The sequence below is a fragment of the Oryzias latipes genome, chromosome 6 (assembly GCF_053564925.1).
Source record: "Oryzias latipes strain Hd-rR chromosome 6, Olatipes_Hd-rR_3.1".
Taxonomy (NCBI): Eukaryota; Metazoa; Chordata; class Actinopteri; order Beloniformes; family Adrianichthyidae; genus Oryzias; species Oryzias latipes.
Window position 1 is genome coordinate 18,035,005 of NC_136242.1, and position 11,479 is coordinate 18,046,483.

Here is an 11,479-nt window from a genome sequence, read left to right on the forward strand (position 1 = left end):
TAGTTTTCTAAAGTTCAGCCCACTGTTGTTGTTTTTTTCATATCAAAATGATACAAAAGAAGATTATTAGAACTTTTACCACACAGTATGGTCACACGTCTTTGCTAAATTCATTAAAGTGTTTCCACACATTAGACTGGAATGATGGATTGATCACTTTTGTCTTGTCTGCTGTGATGGCACTTGGTCATTTTTAATGATATAGTAAAATCATTATATTTTCCCATATAATCGATTTATTTCATTCATTCATATAATGGTTAAGATCCATTCGATTTGCCTCAGACAGATTGGTCTGGTTTGAATTGCAGGAAAATGGATGCTTTGATTAATCATTATTTTGGGGGATAATTTTCTTCCATATATTCTTTAGTTGAGACAAGAAAATGTGTGTAGTCAGACATTAACATTTCTATGTCTAATTTATTATTGTTTATTTATGGGGCCCAAATGCATTTAATAACGTTGGGAAAACCTACTTTTTTGCTCTGTAACTTGTACATAGAGTGTAGACATCTCAGTTTTACAGCATGGCAGGCTTACAGCAGACTGTGATCAGCTGAAGTTTTGTAAAGTCTTGTGCTCCGAAGGAAAGTGAGCGCGCGCCGTGATCCGCGCGGTGGCTTCATATAACGCTCCGTCTCCTGCCCTTTGTTGTTGTTCTCACGCTAACGTGCGCGATCCGAGGAGCCGACACGACTGCGCGGTCGCATTCCGCCCCGACTTCCCCTCTGCCAGCGGCCTGGTTGCTTTGAGATGAGCAGAAGATGTCGGTGTCGGGGCTGAAGGCCGAACTGAAGTTTCTGGAGTCCATTTTTGACCCAAATCACGAGCGGTTCCGAATAATAGACTGGAAACCCGACGAGCTCAGTTGTCAGTTCAACGTAACTGGAGAGAAGCTGCTGATCATTCATTGCAACATCACGGTGAGTCCAGGCCAGCGCGAGCTAACGCAGCCTCTGACGACTAGTCACTGAAACCAAAAGCAGCCCATCAACCCGCCGTGTTTACCGGTGCAAGTACGGCACAAATATCGGTCCTCTCTTCTGGCGACGATTTTAGTCCAACAAAAATAGAAAACAGAACGAACAAAGGCAAAGGGCCAAGATTAACTCCCAAAACTATACAATGGAACGTCATTTAGGAACGACGCTGCGGTAGCTTTTTGGCTAGCCTATTAACTGAAACATTAGCTTGTTCTGTTAGCTAAAATAACTGCGTTACTACTTTCAACACTAAAGCTGTTAACTTTATAGTTCTTTCAATTGGCACAGTGGAATAATTTTTTGTCTGCTGTTTTATAGTAGGCACTTCCGTGAAGTTTTTGCCCTTTTATTAGGAATATTTTAGGTAATTTTCTTATCACAAAATTTCCGCTTTGCGCCTGAAAAATGTTTTATAGTTGATGTGGTGTTTCCTGCATTTTCGCTAAATAGCTAGCATTCTTGGCTAAACGTATAAACAGAAAGTAGCAACATTTGTCGAAATGTACGTGTGCACTTTGTACATCATGTATTTTGTTAAAATAGAACCGAGTAAATTTAGATTACAGCATAACTGCTGTATTCAAAATAATACAAAAATGAAAATCATTTAAAAAAAATGATATGGTCAGAAGGGGGGGGGGGGGGGGGTTGTCACAGCTCTTGTTTTGGTGCATTCAGGTGGCTCTGAAGAAGCGTCCCACATTCTAACCACATCCTCCTGCGCCTCTTTTGCACAAACATGCATTAACAGTTTTCCTTTTTTTGTTGTTGTCTATTGCTCTTATATACACACGTATGAGATTCTATATAAGGTTGCCTTGGTTCTGTGCACCAGCACTTATGCCACATTTGTGATTCTGCAAGAAAAAAAAAGACGTTATTTTGTAGACAAAATATAAAAACTGTGGTTTGTAGGAAATATTTTTTCAGTTCGTCTGACAGGAAGTAGTGTGGGTTGTGTTTTTTTTCTAACAAAAAGGCTTAGAGATGCAAACTCCTCCAACCCAGGAAAGATGTGAAAACAGTTTCTAGTAGGGCTTCGCGATATTAGTGATCAATATTGCGATTACGATGTAACTTGCAATAAATGAACAAATAGCAAAACAACTAGGCCTGCACAATATACTGCAAATGTATCGTTATCGCAATATCCAGCTCTGCAATATGCATATCGCAAAAGGTAGCGAAAATCGCAATAAATCGTAAACCTTAAATGTGTTAATACAACCTTATGGCAGCTTGAAGAATTTAACAAATCAAATAAATCACTTTATGCATTTGACCAATCAGATGGAGCCCTTCATGTTGTTGACCAATCAGATGGAGGCCTATTATGTTAGATGTTTGTCTCCTATGTCGACAAGGGTCATTTAGAGTATAATTTTTAAACTGTTACAATGAAATGGTAATGATGTTTTTGGTTATTTTGTTATTTGTTTATATACCGCAAATTATACCGTTATCGCAATATTAATCTCTAATATCGCATATCGCAAGTTTTCCTCATATCGTGCAGCCCTAAAAACAACCAAAACATCAATTCCATTTCACTGCAACAATTTGATTTAAACAAGAGTCTACATACCTTAAATTATTCTCCAAAGGAAACTAGTCTACATGGGTGGTAAGCATCTAACATAAAATGGCTTCATCCTATAGGTTAAATGCATGAAATTGATTTATTTAATGAGCTAAACAAAAAAATTGTATTTATTGTTTTTGCAAGCCCAAGTGAGATGCACTAGTAAAATAAATCCAGTAACATCTTTATTTCAAGTTAGTTTTTATCTTTTTGTTCTCTTTATTAATGCATATTGCCACACACATCTGCTGTAGTTTACTCCTGGTTAAGTTGCACATTAAGCTGCTCGAGAAGGTGTGTTGAAAATCACTAATGCCATATGTGTATTCAGCAGAAAATACTCCAGTATGTGCACATCAGGTGTGAGCTGATAGTGTATACTACTAGATTTTTTTTTTAGCCGACTTGTATGGTTTTGATTCCTGGTGCTTTAAGATAGTTGTGATGTATCCAAATATAAATTGATATTAAGGCAAATAAAGAGTTCCTGTAACTTTATCTGCTTAAAGTATTCCTTTCTATCATGATTGCTGCACTTTACTTGCATGTCACATGTGGAATTTCCCGTTTTAATTGAGCAACTCTCAAAAAATGTTCACTGTAACATATTATTTTCTGATTTATTTTGTACTATTTATGTTTCAAAAGAACTTTAAAAAAGCAAAGGTTGAACTATACGTGTGATTTTTATTTCAGGAATTTAAAAAAGGGAAACTAGGACAAGTTTTTTTTTGGCCAGTTTGGTCAATAATTTATAAATCTATATATAGATATAGATATGTAGAAGATATGATATATAATTCATCATTTTCATTCTCCTAAACACGTTTTGTCCCTTTCTGGGTCACGGGGCTGCTGGGGCCTATCCCGGCCACTTGGGGGCCAAAGGACACCCTGGACAGGTCGCCAGTCTGTCGTAGGGCCACAATCGCACACCCATGCACACTCACACCTAGGGAAAATTTAGACCAATTAACCTATGAAGCATGTTTTTGGATGGTGAGAGGAAGCCGGAGTCCCCGGGAAAAAAAACCCATGCACGGGGAGAACATGCAAACTCCACACAGAACGGTCCCCCTTTGGTGTTCTGTTTCAGGTCCCCCAGCCAGGAATTGAACCAGGGGAATTTAATTGAATTGAACCAGGGGCCTTCTTGCTGCGTCACCGTGCAGTGGTCAGCACGGTGGCGCAGTGTAATTATGATAAATGGTAATTGGTGGTTTGCTCTTTTTTTTTGTTCTGGGTAAAAATAATTTCAAACCATCTCAATAAAATGTTGTATTTCCGTTCCAAAGTGTACTTTGCAGTAAAAAGTGTCTGAAGGTCATTGTATTAATCCTTAGCACTGAGCATTGTGATGCAGTTTTTAAATTCAAAAGTACAACAATACAGTAGGAATTGTTGTGTTGTCACCTCATGTTTTTGTTTTGAGTGTGTCACGGATAGACCCCCCTTTGTGCTCTGTTCATATTCAGTTAATGAGTAACCCATAAAAGGTAGTTCTGTTTGTTTATGTACTGATTCCAGATTATGCTAATTGATGTGAAGTAGCTGCATTTAGCTGATGTGAAGCTTTTTTTTTTTTTTTCAAAAATATGAAAGGTTACTGTCCTCACATAGAGGCGTGTCATGATTGGAAGGTCTTTTAGAAAAAACAGTGGGCTTTAGAGGGCGAAGCAAAGAGAAACTAGCAACAGATTTCTGATCAGTCAGAAAATATATCATTTATTGACAACAAATGGATGAACAACAATAGAATTGTCTAAAATACTATTTTTCTGGAATAAATATTGCAAAATTGCAGGATTATTTCAACTGTTTACATTCTGTTTTGATTGCTGGTAGCCATTTCACTTTGAGTGTTTCAATATTGGCTTCTGGCTTTCCATTTTTTGCTTGCTGTTTAAAAAGTATACAAGAATACCACTTGTGACAGTATCTTTCTTGTTTGTGTTTTTGTTTTCATCCTATTGTACAAAAATTCCTACCATCAGCCTGAGTTTGCAGAGGTTTAACCTGAGAAACCATTCATTATTTGTATGCATTCAATATTTTAGTAGTATGGTTCATCTAAAGCATAATTTAAAATTGGTATGTTATTTTTCTCTATAATCATAAATATTCATGGAGCTTATGGCAAAGTTCATTTTTACACAGCAGAAAATATAGAAAAATATTTATTTTCTAAAGTTGCTTTACAGTAAAGAAAAATAGACCATAATCTCAAAGGATTAAAGTCATGAACCCTTAAAGATGAAGATGTTAAATACATATTTGCTTCTCCTTGCAGGAATCCTATCCCTCCACCCCCCCAATATGGTTTGTTGACTCCGATGATCCCAGTCTTGCTGAAGTGCTGGAGCGCTTAGAGGATGTGAGGAAAGGCAGCACATTGGTAAGTTGGCAGCTGCTTTTCCCAGCATTTTGGTCATTCATGTGTTCTGAGGCGTTCTACCTTCATGGATGCTTTTTGACACAACCTTACAGTCGTACTTTGGCTTACCGTCATCATGAACCTATTGGAAAAAGTTCTTCTTATTTTAGGGACCATCAAAGCCCTTTTTTATGTAGAACTGCCACTAATTTTTTACATTTAGAAATTATCCCTTTTTCCAGAGTATAAAAAATCATTAAGATTTGTTGTATTCCTAAAAAATATGGAAAGAGAATAAAAGATGAGCAAAACTTGACACTGCAAACAAAAAACAAGAGAAAACAGGGAGAGTAGATTCAGCATAAATAGTCCAGACTGTCATATTTTACTAGAAAATATAAACCTTTTGGTAATGTTTTTGTGTCAATTTGACACACAATATCGACAGTTTAAAGCTCCAGCTCTGCTAAAAAAAAAAAAAAAGTCTCTCTCTCAATTTATGCAAGCACAGGAAAGTTTCTTCATATTAAAATCAACCAGAGTGCAGAAATGCTCTGTTCACCTGCTGCTCACATTACCCTTTTGGCTGTCAAAGCTGACTGAGCTCTGTCTGCTTCTCTGATCGCTCATCTTTGCAGCCTACGTTTTGGTGGAAAATCATAGTAATCGAAATTCTTCCCCGGTAGTGTTTGCAGTGTTTTTCAGAGGATGGGGAGCTCTCAAACATTGTTATATCTTTATGAGGGGATCTATTTTCTCTGGTCCAAATTGCCTCCAAAGCTCTTGTTTTTGTCTGGTATATTCAATTCCCTGGGAATGTCCAAAGTATTTAACACAGATTTATGGAGTTTCTTTGTTTTGTTTTTCTTTCCTGTTTCGTTGCAGCTTCTCCAGCAGCTGAAGCGCCTCATTTGTGACCTCTGTCGGCTTTACAACCTTCCACAACATCCTGACGTGGAAATGCTGGACCAGCCTCTCCCCGCCTGTCCCATCACCCAAGACCGCAAGGTAGGCAGGCGCAGGAATCGAGCGCTTGCTAAGGATGGGTTGAGGGTTTGAAACTCTTAACTTTCCACGTTTGACCCCATTTCAGCATGTGCCATCCGATGAGGTGACATCAGAGGAGGAGGAGGAGGAAGAAATGGCAGAGGTACATTTTTATATCTACAACTCTAAAGGATTTAGATGATAATCCACCCAGATAGAAGAGTTACCTCCTAAAATGGTTAAAAGATCTGCACACAGCTTACATTATATACAATGCAGCGTGATATTTTCATGACTTTAAGCACTGCGATTGAAAATAGAATCTACTAATCGTCTGCACATCTCTTTATTAGTCGCCCCTAATTTAGCAGTTTGATTGTTGACTTTGTGAAGAAGACATGGGATTTATGGGATTTTTATTTCTCCTTCCACATTTGATGCACTGCTGCAGCAGGACATAGACCTGGACCAAGACCTGGACCATTACGAAATGAAAGAGGAGGAGCCTGTTGACGGCAAAAAATCAGAAGATGACGGAATAGAAAAGGAAAATTTGGCCATCTTGGAAAAAATACGAAAGAACCAGAGACAAGACCACTTAAATGTAAGTTCTTATTTATCATTTGAAAATAATCAACAGTGGTAAAGTGTGTGTGATCACCTGGACGCTTTGTGCCTCAGGGTGCTGTCTCTGGTTCGGTCCAAGCTTCAGATCGCCTCATGAAAGAACTCAGGGAGATCTACAGGTCGCAAAGTTACAAGACAGGTGAGTTTGAAGATCTAATTAGCTGATTTATGAGCCAGTATTAGAATCAAATTCTGTTTTTGTGATTCATTTTTCAGGTATTTATTCAGTCGAACTAGTCAGTGACAGCCTGTATGAATGGCATGTCAAGTTAAGGACGTAAGTTCTTCTATTCATTCATTATGTTTTTGTTGTTTTTACCACAAATTTGAAAACATTCAGAATCTGTAGATTGTGACGTTTCATGTTCTTTCAGGGTAGACCCAGATAGTCCATTACATAGTGACTTACAGGTTTTAAAAGAAAAGGAGGGAGTGGATTACATTCTGCTGAATTTCTCTTATAAAGTAGGTACTGGAAAGATTTTGGATTTTTTACATTTTTTTATTCGATGGTTGAATTTTGTGCTTTTTCTCCGCCCAACAGGATAATTTTCCTTTTGATCCACCTTTTGTGCGGGTTGTCACACCTGTGCTCTCCGGAGGGTAAGCTGAAGAAACCCACTCCTAAATCTCTTGTTTGTGTTTGTGCACACAAACGTTTTTGGGAAAAGATTCACAGCTTGAATTTAGTGTATAATTAAAGGGGGGGGGTCTTTCTACTGTGCACCAAACAATTGTTGATGTACGATCCGTTGCCGTTACCCAACTCTGAACGATGAGAGAGATTACAAACACTGCTGTACTCTGACACAGACGGTACAATACCAGAATCTTTCAGAGTGTTTGTGTGAGACTATAACAGTGTTTGTGCACAAGTGTGATGGTCTCTGTGTTAGACTGTAATCGTATTTGTTCAAAGGTGAAATAGGATTCATACTCGGGTGATTGTGCAAGAGTATCGCATTGTTGGTGTGAAAATTATCTGTAAAAGCCCTGTAAACAACTGTGTGGTTGTGTTCCCGCTGTCTTTGACCAGAACAGAACAAGTAATAAAAGTAATAGAAGCTGAGCTCCATTTCCTCCTGCCCAATGCAGAATTTTAGTTGTATTTACATGTTTTGGATTATTAGACGTAAAAATTGAATCTTAGATGTGTTTAAGTAATACAATTAAACAAATTGTGTTGATGTTATTTAGTGGATTTCTTGAGCTTATATATCTGTGCTTTTTGAAAAACAAAGTGACCTGGATGTAAAGATATATCAGTAAAAAGCTACGGCGGTAAAAAATAGCATCTTACCGTTACATCCAGGACGTCTTTAGGACCAGGTCTCCTAATAAACAAGACAATTAACGGCTTAATACTTTATTCATTGTTATATCTGTTTTGTGTTTTTTTCCCTTCAAAGTTATGTTCTTGGAGGGGGGGCCTTGTGCATGGAGCTTCTAACAAAACAGGTGAACATAATTCCATCTTTAGACCGTTTTTTTTTTCCTTCTGCCTGCTGTGCAGAAACTGACTTCCTGTCTGTGTTCCCAGGGCTGGAGCAGTGCCTATTCCATAGAATCTGTCATTATGCAGATCAATGCAACTCTGGTTAAAGGCAAAGCTAGGGTGCAGTTTGGAGCCAATAAGGTAACAGGGTTCTCTTTTTAAACCAGGTCTCTAAAGCTAAGTTCACACTGTGCACATTGGACAAACATGGAGTGGTGTCTTCATTGTTTTTTGTTGTTAATGTCCACATGTCCACCACATACAGCAAACCACAACTATTAATTTCTCCTCCATGATCAAATTTCCTATTTAGATTCATTAAATGTTGAATGTCTTTATTAATGGGTTAGATGAAGTCATTCATGGCATTTTTTTTTTCCTTGTAGAACCAGTACAGTCTTGCCAGAGCACAACAGTCATACAAATCCCTGGTGCAGATTCATGAAAAGAATGGTGGGTTGTGCTTTTATTGTTATTATTATTTCTCTGTAAGCTCACAGTAGTGTAGCCATCTCACCAGATATGATTGTGTTTCCCTCCAGGCTGGTACACACCACCTAAAGAAGATGGATAAGGACCTGCCGCCACCGTGCACTGGAACCATGTATTCCGGGCATCTTGTTTTCTTTGAAAAGTTGCCCCTCTCTGACTTAACTGGGAAATATCTAATCATTTTCATGAAAACCATCTCATCTGACGAGCATCGTTCGGTTCGCTCCCGAAGACAGAACTCTGATGTCGCTCCTCCTGTCAGTGTTTGAGTTCGCAGGAGTTTTTCAGACGATCACCTGTCCTATTTCTTTTTTCCTTTTGCTTGTTCATTTTTCTTTCAGAAAAAGAAGAAAAAACAACTAATTTCTTCCTTTTTATTGTTGGGGGGGGGGGGGTGCTTTCTCTTTCAGCTGCTTTAAAAAAGTGAGTGTCACGGCCCCCCCCCCCACCCCTTAAGTGAATTTTAAAAGATTTATACAGAAGCTCTTGAAGTGGCACCTCATTGCACCTCAATGTTTTTAATCGACTATGATTTTTGTTTCTTTTTTTTTTGTGGAAATTAAAAGGTACATAAAGGCAAATATTGTTTTAGAAATATTGTTTTGCATTTGTTTTTATTTGAGCATCATAGATAATAAAGGAGCCAATTTGATATATTGGATACTTATCCTAAAATTAGGTCTGGTATCGTTTACCTTCATTTTTTCCCCCCTCTTTGTTTTTTTTTCTTTTAAACCATTTGACTACGCAGAATCAAAAACATGAGATGAACATCTCCATACAGTAAAACTTGTTTGTTTTTTTTAACCAGAAAATGTTGGAGCTATGAATTAGTTTTTGCCCCTATTTGTTTGCTCCTCTTGTTTCTTGAACCTCAGTCTCTTTTGTGGGTTACAGCTGTTGAGGCAGATGTTTAGCTTGACGCTGACAGTGAAGCTGAATCAGCAGGAGAAAACAAACCTCATTCTACCCATTTTTAGAGCCTATACCTTCCTGTAATTTGTGGTAACGTGTGGGCAGTTATTAATCTCATCGATGCTGTATTCCCTTAAAAGAACAGAAACTTTAAGGGTTTTTTCTCTTCTACAGCTAAAAGCTTCTCTGCTTTCTGGGCAGAGCTGAGCCCAAACATTTTCTTCTTCTAAAGTCAAAGCTTAGTGCTGCCACAGCGGAATAAAAACAAAAAAAGCTGTTATCAATATTCAAATGCAAACGGAGAGACTGTGCAACGCTTTATCGCTTCTTTTTCTGTTTTCCTTAACGCAGCATTTTTTTTCCTCTTTTTTTTTTTTCCACTATGGATGTGAGGAGCTGTTACCGTTCATCAGATTTACAGCCTGAGTCTCATGACTGAGTTAGCCACACCCCTTCAAACCCATCGCTGTTATGAGGTTGGGTTTGCTCTGGAGTGCCCCACCCTCCTCTCTGTTTGATGTTACGATCACAGAAAACTCATTTCATGAAAACCTGAACCTGCACATGTTATCTTTAACAATGCAATATACAGTAGTACATCATAAGTATTGCTGGTCCCTCTACTCCACAAGACACACACTGTATCCATCAGTCTGATGGCTCTTTTGCAGAGTCTGCAAAAGTAGGCAACTCAGGTAACCATACTTCAGAGGTTGTTCCTACACGACTGTGTTGACGTATCTGATGGTGCTGTGGACCCCAGTTTTTCTTTCTTGCCTGTTGGTCTGACAGTTTCAAAGGTTTCCAGCTGTTGAGAAGTGATGGTTTCGCAGCCGCATGTTGGCGTTTTGCATCTTTTATTCCCAGTTTTTGCATGGAGTCTTTACAATTTTCCTCGTTGGGATAAGTGGTAACGATGTGTTTGTGCAGGTGTTACAGCATAAAAAGATTAAAGTCAACGTGCTAACTGTGTATTTTCAAATCTTAAATTATATTTCCCAGTACACAGTTGTTGCACTACTTTGGATTTCTCTGAGAAAAGGAGGACTACTTTTCCTGATGGGGGGGGTGCAAAGTCTCCCTTTGCAAAAGAGCCAGAACGCCTCAAAACGGGTCGAAGGAGCGACAGAGATGACGGAGAATCCTCTTCTCCACAATCTCTTCATCTTTGGACACCAACAGAAACATGGAGTCTGGCTCTGTCGGCTCGCTCTGGTTTTCCTTTCATTTTCCATTTTCCATCTGAAGAAATTTTGACCATGTACAGAAATTTGTAAACTTGCATCAAGTTTATGAATAAAGAATTTTAAGATGATTACTGTTGTATTTGTTGATGGTTTTTGTTTAAAACTTCAAATTAAATCATGTGTCTAAAATTAATTCTTTCAGATTTTGTTACCTTATTTCATGTGACCATATAAACATTTTTTCTTTCAATTTTTCCTATTTTGGGGCCAAAATAGCCTTGTAGGCTACTCACTACATTATTTCTGTAATTGTTGTGGAGAATTTAATTTTGACCCTTGTTTTTAGGATTAAATAATCTAAAATGTTTCTGATTTTACTCGAGTAGTTAAGAGTAGTTTTAATCTCATTACTTTGACTTTTTTTATTTTTTACTCAATCATCCAGACTTTAGCTTTTTGACTTTTTCCTCATAGGTTAGAATTTTTATTTCAAAATTGTTTTTTTTTTCCAATTTTGACTCTTATCTCATAATGTTGAGTTCAGTTTAAGCAATTTTTAAAGACAGGTCTACTTCTAAATTTAAACTGGCCTTTATTTTCTCATACCTTTTGTGTTGGATGTTAGACTTTATTTTATTCTTAACAATTGTTGGTTAAATTACATTGATTTGTTTTAATTTGATTTAATGACTTATTTCAAACACTAAATGTAGACAATACAAGAAAGAAATCACACAGAAATAATGAAATGCATTGATTAAAAAAACGTGATTAATTAAATATCGTGATCATTAACCGAGGTCAAGTAGAGCTTAAATTTATTGCTTGTAAAGG

The 11,479-nt window shown here is 37.6% G+C and overlaps 1 protein-coding gene across 2 annotated transcripts; it reads left to right on the top strand.

Annotated features, from left to right (window-relative positions):
• Nucleotides 1-366: 366 nt before the first annotated feature.
• LOC101157227 (ubiquitin-conjugating enzyme E2 Q2) lies at nucleotides 367-10,773 on the top strand. 2 transcript variants are annotated; one of them, XM_011480863.4, is made up of 13 exons: nucleotides 367-926; nucleotides 4,859-4,963; nucleotides 5,828-5,950; nucleotides 6,036-6,092; nucleotides 6,381-6,533; nucleotides 6,611-6,695; nucleotides 6,773-6,833; nucleotides 6,931-7,021; nucleotides 7,101-7,159; nucleotides 7,966-8,014; nucleotides 8,097-8,192; nucleotides 8,438-8,504; nucleotides 8,594-10,773. In XM_011480863.4, the coding sequence occupies exons 1-13, from the start codon at nucleotides 768-770 to the stop codon at nucleotides 8,623-8,625; spliced, it is 1,137 nt and encodes a 378-aa protein (XP_011479165.1). In that variant the 5' UTR covers nucleotides 367-767; the 3' UTR covers nucleotides 8,626-10,773. The 2 variants fall into 2 exon arrangements, with proteins under 2 accessions (XP_011479165.1, XP_004073888.1); XM_004073840.5 differs by having other exon boundaries at nucleotides 6,384-6,533.
• Nucleotides 10,774-11,479: the final 706 nt, after the last annotated feature.